Here is a 15,813-nt window from a genome sequence, read left to right as displayed (position 1 = left end):
AAATGAAAATTCTGTCATAATTTTACCCTGTATGACTTTTTATTCTTCAGAACACAAAAGAAGATATTTTGAAGAACGTTGGTAACCGATCAACACTGGCCCCCATTGACTTGCATTGTATGAACACAAGACTACTGAGACATTTCTCAAAATATCTTTTTTTGTTTTTTCCGCAGACGAAAAAATGACTGAACTTGTATTTTTGTGTGAACTATCACTTTAATACATTCAGATGATTTGGCAACCGTTCATTTTGTACGTTTATGTATGTGTGTACTATTCATTATATTAAAGTGATGTGGGCTGTGAAAGTCTTGCGGTTCACCCTGCAGTCAGTCAGTCACATTATTTCTAATGACTGTGCGGAGGTGTTGGGGAATGTAGTCCGCTGACTGAGTTCACAGGTCTGGGTGTAGTTTAGCGAGATATGACCCTGGGCTCCTCACAGGTCAGACGGCTTGAGTCGTGGCTGCTGTGTTCTACATGCATGCATAATGGATGAGAGCATTTTTTCAGCATTCGCTACAATTCTGCCCACTGATCCGGAGTCAGTTAATCCATCCCCTTTTATCTCTGCTCTGACAGATGAACTCCCCTACAGCTGTTCTACACTGTCTGGATCAACACTCGCTGTACACCATCTCGCATGCTTGGGACTCCTCAAGTAGACTATTATAATCTCGGCATGTGTAATGAAAATATTCTCACAGGTCAGGTTCAGATTCACTCATGGTGGGCCAGCGAGGGTCTTCCTCATATATAAATGCGCTGCTCATTCGCGAGTCATCTTAAAAGCATAAGGATGCACTGCCTTTATATAGAATAGCAGAAGCATAGTTGTATATTAATGCTAGCCTTTTTTTGCAATTTGTAAATTACATTTCAGGATGATCACAAAGTTTATAATAATGTATAGCTTGTGGCTGTTACTAATAAAATACTATTAAAGCCCGAAATTACATTATTGTCTATATAAAGTCACGGGTCTGTTATACAGGGCGCTTCAGCATGCGCCGTTCATCTGCTGCTTCTTCATGCAGTGTGAATCAGCATTTAATTATTGCTGTTTAATACATTAGTGTACTTCTTATTCACCTCATGCGTGCGTCGAAGCTGTCGACAGACCCGGTTGTTGGATTTGATGCTCTGCGCTATTGCTTTCATTGTGAATTCGAGGAACAATTCTATACTGTCAGCTGGGATTACTCCTGACATTAGTTCTTTAATGTCAGGTCTAAACTCTTAAGCCTCAGATGATACACGGTTCCCTGCCTCCACTGAGAACAGCAGCGCCGCAAACATATTTTCAACGTGCAACCAAGCAGTGCATTAAAAATCCTCCTGTTATTGATATCATTAGGCATTTAGTGTGCTGTTTTAACTTATCTTGATTATTTGTTCGTGTTGCTTGAATAACTTGTACATGCTTGAATGCAGAAATCTGTGAGCATTGACACGTGTAACAGTGAAAGCTGGGATTTGTGTGTTAGGCTGTATGTGTGCAGCCAAGATTGCAGTTTATGAAAGGTTGTAAGGTTCGTGTGATAAGTGACCGTACATCTAAAGGGCAAAACAAGGTGGAGTTAAGGGTCAGTGATGAGCAGTTGGGGTCAGTGTCATTCTACAGGTCACAGAGTAAAACACACCAGACTCAGAGAAGAGATAATAGTCCCTGTCTTCAGTATCCCCATATTCTCAAAGATTAAACACCAGATATGGTTCTTTGGGCTCATAAGATTGGATGTATGCCAGAAAAGTTTTGCTTCTATTTGCTTTCCAACTTAGTGATTTTTTCACTATTATATGACCCAAGATTCAAGATTACACATTTATATACATACGTGGTGAAATGTTATTCCTTTAATCTTCAGCATTAAAATTGTAGGTAACACTTCAGTATAGGGGGCAATTCTCACTATTAACTAGTTGTTATTAGCATGCCTATTATTGGCATATTGGCTGTTTATTAGTACTCATAAAGCACATATTCTGCATGACCATACCCTACATCCCCAATCCTACCCAATACCTAAACCTAATAAATACCTTACTAACTATTAATAAGCAACAAATTAAGAGTTAATTGGGGGAAAAGTCATTGTTAATGGTTTGTTAATAGTGAGAATTGCCCCTTATACTGAAGTGTGACCAAGTTTTATTTTAAAATGTATTTATTTTTATTTAATTTGAATATGTACTTATAAATGTATATTTACTTAATTCTCAGTTTAATTTGAGCTATATTTGTTTGCCTTAAAAAAGTTAAAGTTACCAGAATAACATTTCATGTTGCACATATTGTAACTGTATACAGTATATAACAAAAAATATCTTAAATCTTGACCTCTGGAATCTAAATTGAGAAAAAATCTAAATGAGAAAGATTAGCATCCAATTAGTCAAAAAACTACAAAGAGTAATTTGAGTGTATGTTTATTGCTGTAAATGGTAGATTATATAAGATACTATAATCAGTTTTCTCATTTCTAACATGATAAATACTGAAATTAATGATTTTATTTACACTTCATTTTATTATTTTGCACAAAAATACTAAAGCTTGGCTTCCCAAACATTACTTTCAATCTTTGACGTGCCATTACTCAGTCAGTGTTAAAGAAATCAAGTTTATATTTTTACAGATTTTTTTCACATTATGTAATGTTAAATTATTACTATTTGTACATGATTGTTCAAGGGATAGTTCACCAAAAAAATAACAATTTGGTCCTAATTTTAATTTGTGGAACACAAAAGAAGATATTTTAAGAAATTTCTGGTTTTGTGTCCATACAATAGAAGTCAATTTGGGGGGCGATGTTGTTTGGTTACCAACGTTCTTCCAAATATCTTGTGCTCTGTAGAAGGAAGAAAGTCATGCATGTTTGGAATGACATGAGGGTGAAAGAATTTTCTTCTAAATCATGCAAACAATATAATTCAGTTAAAGAGGTAAAGCAAACGCTGCCTCACAAGTTGTACTATCATCAAATATTTGATAACACGTGTCCCAGAAGATATTTTTGCTTCAGAAATGTCAGCAGATGGGTGCTGTGGGAGGCGGATTAAACAGATGAGCAATTTAAAGCTGGGGTGAAGCGAATCACTCAGGTGTGATTCTGCACATCATCTAAAAAGAAAAGAAACAGTATGCTGTTGCCGTCTTGTCAGGGGAAAAAATACCAGCCAAGTATTTAAGGCTTTTGGATAAACACCACCTGGAAACATACAAACAATAATAATGCTGATATCCCTATGGTTTCTCATGCAGCTGCTGGATTATAGGATTCGTGTTAGCCCTGCATGATGTTATCAGGAGGGATAGTGGAAGAAAACAAAGGAACAGATGCAGAGCGGAAAATAAACAGTATTTCCGAGTACCCACAATTCCACACTCGAACATGAAACTTTGATATAACAGGTGCCTCGCCAAAAGCCAGCGGAGGCCGTTTGGGGGCGGTTATTTTGTCTGTGGATCTGTTTTTATGATTGGATGAAGCAGGCTAGTGTTTACTGTAGGGAACCTGTCAGAATGATCATTTCACACCCTGTAATTTTGTGTTCTTCTCTGTCACGCATTGGGCCCATCAAAGCAATGTAGGCTTCTCTCTGGTATGGCTGGATATGCGATCGTGCTCACCTCTGTCATTCAGTGCTCAGCGTGCAGGGTTTTTATGCTAAGTGACTACAGCTCTGATCCCGTACTCAGAATAAAATTGAACTCATTTGTATTGTGTGTGGCCTGTAAGGATTAAACGAACGAGTGGATGAACCGAATCCCCAAATAGCCCATTTATGCTTTCATTTACATGTTTCTCAAGCTTTCCAATTGACCCTTCGCTAAGCCACGCCCGAAAACAGGCCAATCGTGGTTTAGCAACCTTAACTAGGCGCGGGAGGTCTGTCAAGCTTTCGAGCGAGGGAAACATGCCGAATCGTTGTGCGTATGGATTGTGTAAATCTGATAGCCAGTATCCCAAAATGTTTGGACAGAGTGGTGGAATTTTGTCCCTTCCCGAAACCTAAAACCCAAGGGGAGAAATGCCGGACGTGGATCAAGCAGTGTGGAAGGCCTCATTCACAACTAAATGTGGGACATTCTAAAACGCTTAACATGAAAAACGCTTAACGTAGCTTAACGTACCTAAACAGCGATCAAGGAAAACCAAATTTCTGTCAAACCTTCCTTGTACTAAACACTTGCTGCTGTCAAAAGAACGAGCTCTTGGTCCGCGGATAAACGGCAACGCCAATTAGCCTACTGACGCAATAGCCATGCGAGCATTTGTGCCACAAGAATGCACTGTATCATCTCATTTATATTTCTGTCCCTTTTTATCAGAGCTTTTAGAAACATTTGTGCTGTTTTGTTCTAGTTTGCTCCACAGGCTATTCAGCTCGATGTAACAACACTGAAGCCAGGAGTTAGCAACTTTATTACCTTTCAGCCTCATTTCTTAATATTGGTTTCAGACAGGGCATAAAGAGTAGGCTACTTCACTTTTCAACACAATGCACGGTGGCTTTTGAAGTATTAATTACAACTAAAATGACAGAAATTTGTCTAAGCCACGTTAAGCTGTTTTCTCTTATAATTGACTTCTATGGTGAGAACGCTTAACGTGATATTCACTTTATCCGCGGACCAAGAGCTCGTTCTTTTGACAGCAGCATGTGTTTATTAGAAGTAAAATTTGACAGAAACTTTTTTTTTTATTGCTGTTAAGCTACGTTAAGCGTTTTCTCGCGTTTTAGAATGCCCCACTAAAGGTCGACAGGATTAACAAAAACACCTATGTTTGCTCCAAGGTAAGAGCACGCTAATGTTAGCTAGCTAGCTAACTCAGCACATCATTGCTTGGAAATAATGACGGTTCTTTGTTCATAATGCATATATTTGAACGTAAAATAAGATGACTAAAGGCAAGACGGAAATTTGTTTGTGTTGTTGATGATGTATGGCTCAGGTCAGCATCTCTGGCTCTTGCCAGGTCCAAGGCGTAGATTAGACCCACAACGTGTGAGCAGTAGCCTGGCGCGCTACTAAAATATAAGCAGGAGAATGTTATCATTCATAGGCTTTAGCTTCAATTTTGATTAAATTATTTTCTAATCGGTTGCATATTATGTCATGGATATATCCCTCGAATGCACACTGCAGTCCCACTGCAGTCCCTTTTGTCTTGCTTTCTCAGATATTTCACATGTTCGCCAAAAATTACTAATTATCTCCTTGGGAATGTCTGACACTGGTGCATACACACTGTAATACACTTGCCAGGCGTGAAAGCTTGACAGGCGTAGCAACAGTAACTAAGGAGGGCGGGGCTTAGCGAAGAGTCAATAGCATCATATAAGGAACACATTGGTATTTAGATTATTCATTTAAAATCAGTACCAATGCTTTGTAAACAATGATTTGCTTGAGTTGAGTCTTTTCAGCCAAGTCAAGTTTATTTACAGTAAATAGCTCTTTTTACAATGTTGCATTGTTTCAAAGCAGGTTTACAGGAAAAAGAAAACACAAAAAGTCAAATTAGTGTAAAGAGTACAAACAGAGAGGACCATCCTAATAAAAGTATGTTAATGGAATTTGCAGAAGTTAATATAATATCAGCAATCTCCCAGTGAGCAAGCAACATGGAAACAGTGGCAAGTAACCAAAACTCCAATGATGAATAAATGGAGAAAAAAGTGCCAGTTCTCTAACGCATTAATAAGTCAGTGACTTTTGAGTAAACAGCGATTTAGTTGATTCAGTTCACAAACAGATAGTGTGAATGATTTAGAAACCAGAGCTGTCTGATTCATAAGCTCACTGATTTATAGACTCAATGATCAGAATAAAATCTATTTAAAGTCTCAAATTCTCAGCGAATAATGAATCACGGTACATTTTGATCCATTCAGTTCAAGTGACATTTATTTATATAGTGCTTTTCACATTGCATATCATTTTAACGTAGTTTTACAGAAAATGCATGTTTCTATACAGTATAACCAAAAAGAGATCGTTGTTAAAAGTATTAATTATACTGTCAGAATTAATGTGCATTATCGATCGTGTGATCACAGAGATTACTACTGAATACTGCATATCTATTTTTATGCCCCAAACAAAGCTACAGTATTGTATAAGTAAACTACAGTATATGTGTAAATGTTATTAAATCAATGTATTCATATTTGCATATTTTTTTCTCATTTACATAGTTGTATTGTTTGGAAAGTAGTGGTCACGGTACTGTATATGCTTTGTGTCTCTCTTCAATTGAGTTTTTTTACATGAGTAAATAAGGACCAACTTGAACCAAGACGTTTCTGAAGTCTGACTGTCCTGCACAGTTTATACCCTGTATCACCGCTCTGAAGAATTGAATGGCAATTTCCGCTTTTCTCCCGCGATGAGATGTTTTTCTCTGGGAGAGTTTTTCAGCATCCGCCAGTCACTGAAGTATTGCCCTACGACTAAGGGCATTAACCTCAATATCCAAAAGACTTTAGAAATGTGTATTAAAGTTAGAAAAGCCAACACCAGGAAAAACAAAGCAGAGGACTTACCTGGAAGGAAGCATGACCTTAAACCACAGTTTACTTCATTTTTTCATATACATGTTGTATACATTATGTGCAAATGGGTTACATGTTCATCAACAGTATAGCATAATGAATCAGTCTTCATAATTATCTGCTCTCTTAATTATGTAGAAGCACCGTTGGGTTTTGCATAACATCGCATTTACATGACGGACGCAGAACTGCATTTTCAGCTCATGAATACTTTGATAGGTCAATGAATGATTCAGAGAGCTAAAGCAGACACGCAGACCCCAGGCGTTTGTCGTGATTAGTTTTGCGTTTGTGATGGAGACCTAATTAGAGCCACCATGGAACACCATTTCTGTCATCCTGCAGCATTGCTGTTTACAACATTGAAGGTTGAAATGTGACACGGCCAAGAATGCAGACCTGTTCATCCATCTCGAAATAAAGAAAGCCACATACAGCTTCAGAAAACCATTTCAAAATTAGTTTCAGTTTTTCTGAATTTATTATTTATACAGTATGTATGTGTTTAGATAAAATGATCATTTTTGTTTCCTTCTGTGAACCACTAACAGTAATTCTCCCCAAAAAAAATCCCTTTGCATTGATTTCCGGAAAATGAAAACTGGAGAAACGGGTCAAAATAACAGAAAAGATGCTCTGTATTTTTTCAGAACTCAAATACTGCAAAGAAAACAAGTTCATATTCACTTTTAAGCAATACAATTGTATTATTTGTACATGTATTTAGGAAAAGTTTTAAAAAAGTGTCTTGCAATATTTCACATTGCTGTTGAATGACTTTTTGTCACTTCTGAGGTTTGACACTGGACTTAAATGGCCATAATACATCTAGAAATGCTGATTAAATGAAACTTTGGAATGGTCTTTGAATTTTTCCGTGGCTGTAGATGGATTATTGAGCCATCCTATATGACAGAATAATTAACGAGATCTCTTTATCTCATTCGTTTCTATTAGACAACAATGAGATTAGATGACTTTTACTTTGTTCAGGTTTGTCTTGTATAACTGACCCCATTAAGCGTACAGTATGTGCCTCAGAAAAGATCTCAAGATTTGCATAGACATAAACATCAGATATAAAATCAAAGACATCAAACATTTTTCAAGAGCAAATAATCTATATTAATTTGATAGCTTGCTACTTTTACGGAGTAGCAAGTCTCATTATTAGAAACATTTAAAACTGAAGTTGATACTTGGATAAAACATACCTTGGAACTCAATAAGGTCTCCTGAGCTATGGAAGATCTATATCATTTCCTCTGGGAAATGATATAATGTATGAACGCTTTAGTTCAATAAAGCGTACCAGTTTCCCCTGGCTGGTGATGAATTGTGTACACTGTGTTTGAAAAAAACAGCATCTGATCACATTTCTTGAAAACTGCTCCCTTCTAGTTTCGTTGAACCAATGGCTTTCTTTTAGATTGCATTGATGCATTAACTCGGCAAAAGAACTTGACTAATATAGACATATTGAAGATTAACTATGTTGCTCCATCACTCATGTTGTGTCTCAGTGATGAAATGAGAGTGGCCAAGAGAAGAGAATGAGAATTGTGAAGCACAGATGAATTGTAAGAGACGGAGAAAGATAAAGGCTGAGTTAAGAGGAAATCAGATAAAAGAACAGTTGGAGGTCGCAACTTTACTACAAAGTGCACTCAGTAATAAAGCACTGACATAATGGTCTATTGTTTCTTGCTAATGAGTCGCATTTATCAATAGATCTCATCTGTGACAAATATTGCACATGTATAATAATGGCATAGCGGTCGTTTGTGGGAAATGACCACGATTCTCATTTTTACCACAGTACTACATAAATGAGCTGAATCATTTCCTCCTAATGGAGGTGTTTTACAATCAATTCTGTACTGAAATGCTTTTAGAATTATTTGCTTAATTGTGGGTGATATTTTTTGGGTTGTGCTTCAACACTTTGCTTGGCCACTTTCGCCAAGACTCCATTTTAGAGGTATTCGATCATTATTATTTGGTCATCGATCTCAATGTCCAAAGTTTAAAGTGTTGCAAGAGGCAAAACCAGCCAGCGCCAGCGGTTACGGTAAATAATCACTCCTAATGCGAAGATAAGCCTCGACTTTCACCTCCACGCACATTGTTTCCTCTGCGTGATCGCTGTGGTTTGTGTGTGTGAGGGTGTGAACCCAACGTATAAATCCCCACAGGCCGACCTCAATGTATAATGACGGCATGGTATTGATTACACATGTGCGAGTCAAATCAATAAGCTCCTTAGGTTGCCGTGTATAATTACTTTGGCCAAATCAAACACAACTCTCAGTTGGTTTAACAGCATTAGGACAAATAACCAGGAATTGCAAATGTTGTGCTGCGTATCTAGACGGGTTTCAGCGGACCTTCATTTATGTGCTATATACTGTATATGTGGAAACAACATGCAAACATTTTTCTGATTTTTGCATTTTACTGTTTTCTTGCAGTGGCAAACATTCTCTGGAGAGAAGAAGGTAGGCATTTTTTACAATTTGAAAGTAAAGACTTTCACAAAACTTATATAAATTATAACATTATACTACATATTCGCTATATATTTGAATAATTTAGATAATATTTGATTATTTAGATCATATTTGATTATATGGTTTAACTTAACTTACATCGGCTATCCAGGGAATGCAAATGTTGATTAAATGTACTGTATAGCTTGAATATATTATAAGCATCTGCAAGTGTAAAATGCTGACCAGTCGATGTGTTTTCAGTCAATCGTGCTAATATTATCATGTAATTTCATACGTCACACTACAGGTTTGGGAATCGGAAACATGTTCTATGTGTTTTATGAGGACGGTATTAAAGTCATCCAGCCGGTGGCCTGTGAAATTCAGAGACACATCAAACCCAGCGAGAAGCTTCTTGGCCTGCAGGTGAACCATCTTTTAAAAGAATATTTAACTTCTTGAATGTACAAAATAAAGCCTTTGATTTCCCTTCCACACGCTTGAACCCAAAGCAAAGAGTTAACGTATTTATAGTTATTTTGAGCATTCATATTGGGTTCAAGTACAAGACAAGTACAGGAGAAATGCATTAAATGTGGGTCAGAAAGAGGGGACGGGGTTTGACTGGTCAACTGTTAAAAAAAGAGTTGTGTATTATGATTAATCATTTGTTAGCAACATTTAAAACTCAAATATTTTACTCTATTGCGGTTGTTGGCTGCTTGTGACATCACATCTCCGTATAGATGTTTATGAAGGCTTCCAGGGCAAACTAGGGGGCTTCACGATGACTTGAAAATGTTTGAAATGAGACTAAACAAGCATTAAATAAGTTAAAACAAATAAAAACCAAGATGTTTCATTAGTTTTTGGTTAGTTTTATAACAAATATCCAGTACATTTTTCTAGTTATACCAAACATTAGAATATTATATTGGGTAGAAATTCTGAGTTAGGGGTCTTAAAGTGTTGGTTCACCCAAAAATGAAACTTCTTTCATCATTTACTCACCCTCTTGTCATTTCAAACCTGTATTACTTTCTATCCTATGCAGAACACCAATAAAGATATTTTGAAGAATGTTGGTAACTGAGCAATGGCGGTACCCATTGACTCCTTTTGTATAGACAACAAAACCAATGCAAGTCAATGGGTACCGCCATTCGGTTACCAACAGTCTTCAAAATATTGTCTTTTGTGATGACAGACATTACATTTTCAGGTGAACTATCACTTTAAGATAATATTGTGGACAACAGGGGGCCTTGAAGTCAATAGGATTGAGATCCATTGGTTTACAGAAATAAAATCACATGGTATTCTTAGCTCAGGTGATTGCTCACTCCAAGGGCGGATCTGCGCTAGATGAGAAACTAGCCATTGACATGAATGAGAATCACAGCTTTGCCTAAAAAGGGAGGGGGTATCATTTCTGGAGGCCATCATTTTTAAAGAGCTCACTTCCTGTCTCATTTCCTGATGTAGCTTCTTGGTTACCAAAAAAAGAAGCTCCTTTCTTGACATGACCAATATTTCAACTCCATCTAATTAGGATCACAGCAAGCCTCATGTGACCGCAGTGAAATGAGATCATCAACACAGACATCGCTTGCGCTCCTCCCTCCGATACTTACATCGCTTACAACCCACCTTAAAGCTGCACATCATTTCTTGGCTCTTTCTGATAGACAGCTGTTAGATTTATACACGCCATTAAAGCGGCGCTCTCGTCTTCTCTGCGGTTTCATCAGGGCTGCTATGCTGATGAGACAAGTGTTTGTGTGGTGCTTTAGGCTGGTGAGAGCTGGAGTTTGCAGTCTTAAGAGAGGCAGGAGGCCTCTATTAGAACATCAATCAAATGCCAGCAGGCCCCTATGCAAACCCTGTCTGGGGAAGAATGTTTAGAGAACATTATTATATGTTTCTCCCACGTTGTGCTTGTGGGAAATTACTGTCACAGCTAATTTCTTCCTTTTTAAATTCTTTAATCATTATGAAGATGTGAGGATTCATTGCGGTTACATTTAATGGCTGAACAGTATAGTGTATATACGTACATCAGTGTTTAGATGCACCATTTAACAAACCATTTGTATATGCCACTTGATCAAATCAAGTGGCATATACAAACAAATAATTATTTTCTCAGAATTAATTTAATCATGTTTGTTTTCAATGGCATATGTTAGGTATATGAATTCTCTTCAGGTTTAGAGGCGGCTCACTTCACAGCGACACCATAGAAGAACCATTTTTGGTTCCCCAAAGAACCATTCAGTTATAAGTTATTTAAAGAACCATTCATTTCTTAATTTTTTAGTCTAAATAAACGTTCTTACTAAAAGGAGCATTTTGTAAAACAGAAAGAACCATACAGGCAAAAATGGTTCTTATGGCATCATGTAGCATCTTTATTATTAAAGGGACAGTTCACCCAAAAATAAAATTCTGTCATCGTTTATTCTCTTTGTTGCAAATCTGTATCATTTTTTTGTTCTGATGAACTGTCACGGTCCACCGTCTGCCCTCACTTACCACTGGACTACACTTCCCATAATCCTTTGCACCCGTCTCACCTGATCCCTATCATATGGACATTACTAATTCCCATCACCTGTCTACCCCTCTTTATCTGTCTTATTTAAGTTCTCTCCTTAGTTCAGGTCCTTGTCTGGTATTGTTTATGTAATGGTGTTGTGCTTGTCTGTGGCGTCTTCATCCTGGAAAATATTAAAGGTAAATTGGATTATCTACGTCTCTCGAGTGTTCCTTGCACGGACCGTAACATGAACACAGAAAAAGATATTTGAATGAACGCTTGTAACCAAACAGTTCTTGGCCACCATTGACTATAGGAAAAATGGCAATGGTAGTCAAAAGTAGGGCTGTGTATCGCCAACAACTTTACGATACGATACACATCCCGATACAAGGCCACGATGCGATACGTATCCCGATATGGGTCAATTTTTTTATTACATTTATCATACGACAGATTTACAGCAAAATATACTTAAAATATACCGAAAACTGCCATTCATAACTACTTATCAGTTAATCTGACAAATCAATGCATAAAGTAGCTTTGAGAATGAGTATAAAGTTGCAAAAGATCAAGTCCTTAAAACAGGGTTTCTAGGCTACATCATATGTGTGCATGTGTTTTACAAATAGACTACATGTCTAACGAATAATTATGAATATATGCATAGACGTGCAGTCAGAGTAAATCGATTTAATTAAATAAAGTGTTGAATTGAAATAGATGGCGTATATTTCTTTCTAGATGTCAGATTTCTAGATACAATATTATTAATGTATTGGTGCTGTAAGCTTTAAGCAGATCTTTGCTCTTCACTTTCTATTACACGCACATTTACTGTCGTTCTTCCGCATCTTACTTTTCATGTATTATTTATGAGCGCGCAGTGCGTCACTGCATCCCTCCAGCGGCGGGAGTTTCATTGATTTTAAACAGGTGCAATAGTTTTATAGTGGATGAGACAGAAGCAGTGCTGCAGTCATGTGTGTGTTGAATTAGCGCCTACACGACACTCACTTTACACTTTGCCTTAAACGCAACCATTTAAGTGAATGATAATAGAATGCGCTTTCATGTTTACTGCGCTCACGGATGCAGAGAGAAAGTGAGAGAGCGCAATCTTCATGATTACATGCGGGTCACATGAATATAGAATCATGAGGGGCGATCTGTACGGATCACGGATAAACTCCGATCAGATCCTTATACCACTTATAATTGTTACACAATATTTTTGCGTAATAATTGGCTAATTTCAAAAGTGCTGCAGAATCGATACGGAGATGTATCGATGTGCGCATCGTCAGGAGCTCATGACGATGTATCACCATATCGATATTTTGAGTACAGCCCTAGTCAAAAGTGCCCCAGAACTGTTTGCTTTCCTACATTCTTCAAAATATCTACTTTTACATTTATGCATTTGGCAGACGCTTTTATTCAGACATTATACATACATATATCTTTCTCTGTGTTCAACTTGAGGGTGAGTAAATGAAGACAGAATTTTCATTTTTGGGTGATCTGTTCCTTTAAGGGTCTGATGAAGCCCTCAGGTTTTTGATTTCACCTTTGTTTCAGGTGTTTCTCTTAAAACCTATAGAAGTACAACTCAAATGACACAAATAGAATATTGTTGACCTGTGGTAAGAGTACCGAGAAGCAATTAAGATATTTGTGGTGTTTGTTTTCCTATGGGAGAATATCTGCTGGTGGGTCTGTGGACGTGTTACAATAAGTTGTATAAGTCTCCAAAAGTTTTTTGTCGTTAATCTAGAGTGCTGTAGATTCTTTATTTCATTATTTAACACCTACACAAACTTTTATGAAATGTTTGCCTGGGAAAAGCAACTTCTTTGCCGTTTCTTTACAAGAAATGCCACTTTGTGTGATATTGAGTTATCTAACCCAGTGCTCTTTTTACATTTATAAAGGATTTTTAGAGGATTGTTTGGTTTCTCAGTCTTCTACTTCTGTTTATTCTTTGTTTTTCCATGTTTGAGATAAATTAGAGCCATAAGCGCTTTAAAGCCAGTTATTTTTGCACAAAATGAAAGGATCTCTACTTCAGATTTGGACCAGACACATCCGGTCACATCAGTCTGTGACTTGATTGTCATTGACAGCCCTTGAGTAGCCCAGTCAACAGCATCACCACAGGAGACGCCCATCAATCAAGCAACCTTTTTAATCATGACAACTTCTGCCTCAGGCCTGTCAAACACTGACATCTCATAGAATCTGTCTTCGTGTTGACATTCCGTCCAATATCGGTTAACATCCATTAGGTCACTTCTTACAGAGTCTTCTAATGTTTAGTGGATGTAGTTTTAAAGTTTAGTGGGTTTTGAAGAGCCAATTTACTTGCGTGGCTGCATGAAAACCTGAAGTCAAAGATGCAAATAGTGGCAAATTGGATTATATTGTTGAATGCACTTGAATTATTCCACAGATAAGAGACTTTCACCTTAAGGAGCTTGCAGGAGTTCGATGCTTCCACCTTGAAATTAAAACTTTCCACAGCCACAAACATACAACGTTCGATAGTTACTTTCACTTTTGTGAAGGTCAGTCTAATGATCCATCTTATTTCTATATGTGGTCAGTTTTGATGACCTGTTTTTTTTTTTAAAGGAGGAGGTTTGTCCTCAAGCGGAGGGGGAGACAGATCAAAAGTGTCTGTGGACATCAGCAGTCAACGTGAAGGACAAGTTCATTTACGCCACTCAGCCTCTGCTCAACAGACTGCTTATTGTAGACATCCAATCCCAGAAGGCTGTTCAGGTAAGGAAGGGTATCAATAACCAAAACCATAAACATGCCTGAACCCCTCCTCAGGTTTGATTTTATAATGCTGAGATGAAGCACAGTTTACAAATACTGTATCCAAAATCCATGCAAAGGTATTTAATGTGTTACGTGTACTGAATAATTCATAATCCTCAAATCACGTTAGGTGCAATATTATGTTTAAAGTGATAGTTCACCCGATAATTCTGTCATCATTTACTCACCCTCTTGTCATTTCAAACCTGTATGACTTTCTTTCGTTCTTTCGAAAAACACAAAAGAACAACGTTGGTAGAACAACAGTGGCACCCATTTACTTCTATTTAATGGACCATAAAACCAGTGCAAGTCAATGGGTGCCATGTTAACAAAATTCTCCAAAAAATCTTTTTTGTTCTGCAGAAGAAATAGTCATACAGGTTTGAAATGACAAGTGGGTGAGTAAATGATGAAAGAAGTTTCATTTTTGGGTGAACTATCACTTTAAGACTCATTATTTATAACCGAATATAGTTTTGACGAGGGAGGCGTGACGAGAGCCGTGCGAGGAGGAAGCGAGGCCGGGACGCGATTGATAATGAGTGTCAGCTGGGCGTCACACCGGCCTCGTATCTCTCACGGAGGAGATCGGAAGCATAAAAGGACGAACGGCAGGAGAATACGGCGAGAGAGGACCGGGCCTGGACATTTAAGTTTTGTTTATGTTCGTGTGGCCGGCAGTCGTCCGTGAGGGGCTGCCGGCCTGTTTTACTACTGATTTATTGTTTATTTATTTTGATTAAAGTCTTTTGATTGTTCGCCGGTTCCCGCCTCCTTCCTTCCATTTTATTGAGCTTTATTACAATAGTTTTTCATGAAAACTGGTCTGACATTTTTTTATAAATTTGTTTATCTGGGCCAAAGACGTTCAATGATTTATTCTAATAAAGAGTGCTGAAATAAAGACTCGACATGCACATCTACTCCAACAGGTACTTCATGTTTGCATTGCTTTTACCATAATGCCATGTGCTGTCCAAACAAGCCGTGCAAAATACTTACATTTTGGAGAATTTGACATTAAACGCAACATCAGGTGAATACAGAGCACCTGGAGAGAAAAGAGAAAGAGAGCGTAATCATTTTTCCAGTTTGCAAATAAAAACAAAATTCATATTCGTGTGCATCCATGTAAGCACAATGAGGTGTGAGAATTGCACAGTAAGGCCATCAGTGCACAAAATGAATCATTAGTTTCCCAGTGGAATATCTTCAGTCAGGTGACATGGAATAAATATGGATGCGCAGCTATTATTACAAACGGGCCGTGCTATTGTTGCTGTCAGCATTCAATTTAAATGCACACCCATAAGCAACTCTAATAAACTCTTCACGTGCGAAAAACATACAGATGTTCAACCGGGCGTGAGATGCATTTTG

The 15,813-nt window shown here is 37.6% G+C and overlaps 1 protein-coding gene across 3 annotated transcripts in view; it reads left to right on the top strand.

Moving 5' to 3' along the window:
- fstl5 (follistatin-like 5) overlaps positions 1-15,813 on the top strand; it is a 119,061-nt gene that overhangs the window by 87,254 nt on the left and 15,994 nt on the right. For all 3 annotated transcript variants that reach the window (XM_057349905.1, XM_057349903.1, XM_057349904.1), the window contains exons 11-13: positions 9,042-9,068; positions 9,370-9,488; positions 14,239-14,388. In XM_057349905.1, the coding sequence (XP_057205888.1) occupies positions 9,042-9,068; positions 9,370-9,488; positions 14,239-14,388 (296 nt within the window). The remainder of the gene's footprint in view (positions 1-9,041; positions 9,069-9,369; positions 9,489-14,238; positions 14,389-15,813) is intronic.

This window comes from Triplophysa rosa, linkage group LG13, assembly GCF_024868665.1.
Source record: "Triplophysa rosa linkage group LG13, Trosa_1v2, whole genome shotgun sequence".
NCBI lineage: Eukaryota > Metazoa > Chordata > Actinopteri > Cypriniformes > Nemacheilidae > Triplophysa > Triplophysa rosa.
The sequence above is the reverse complement of the archived record's forward strand: the minus strand, read 5'-3'. Positions and strand labels throughout refer to the sequence as shown.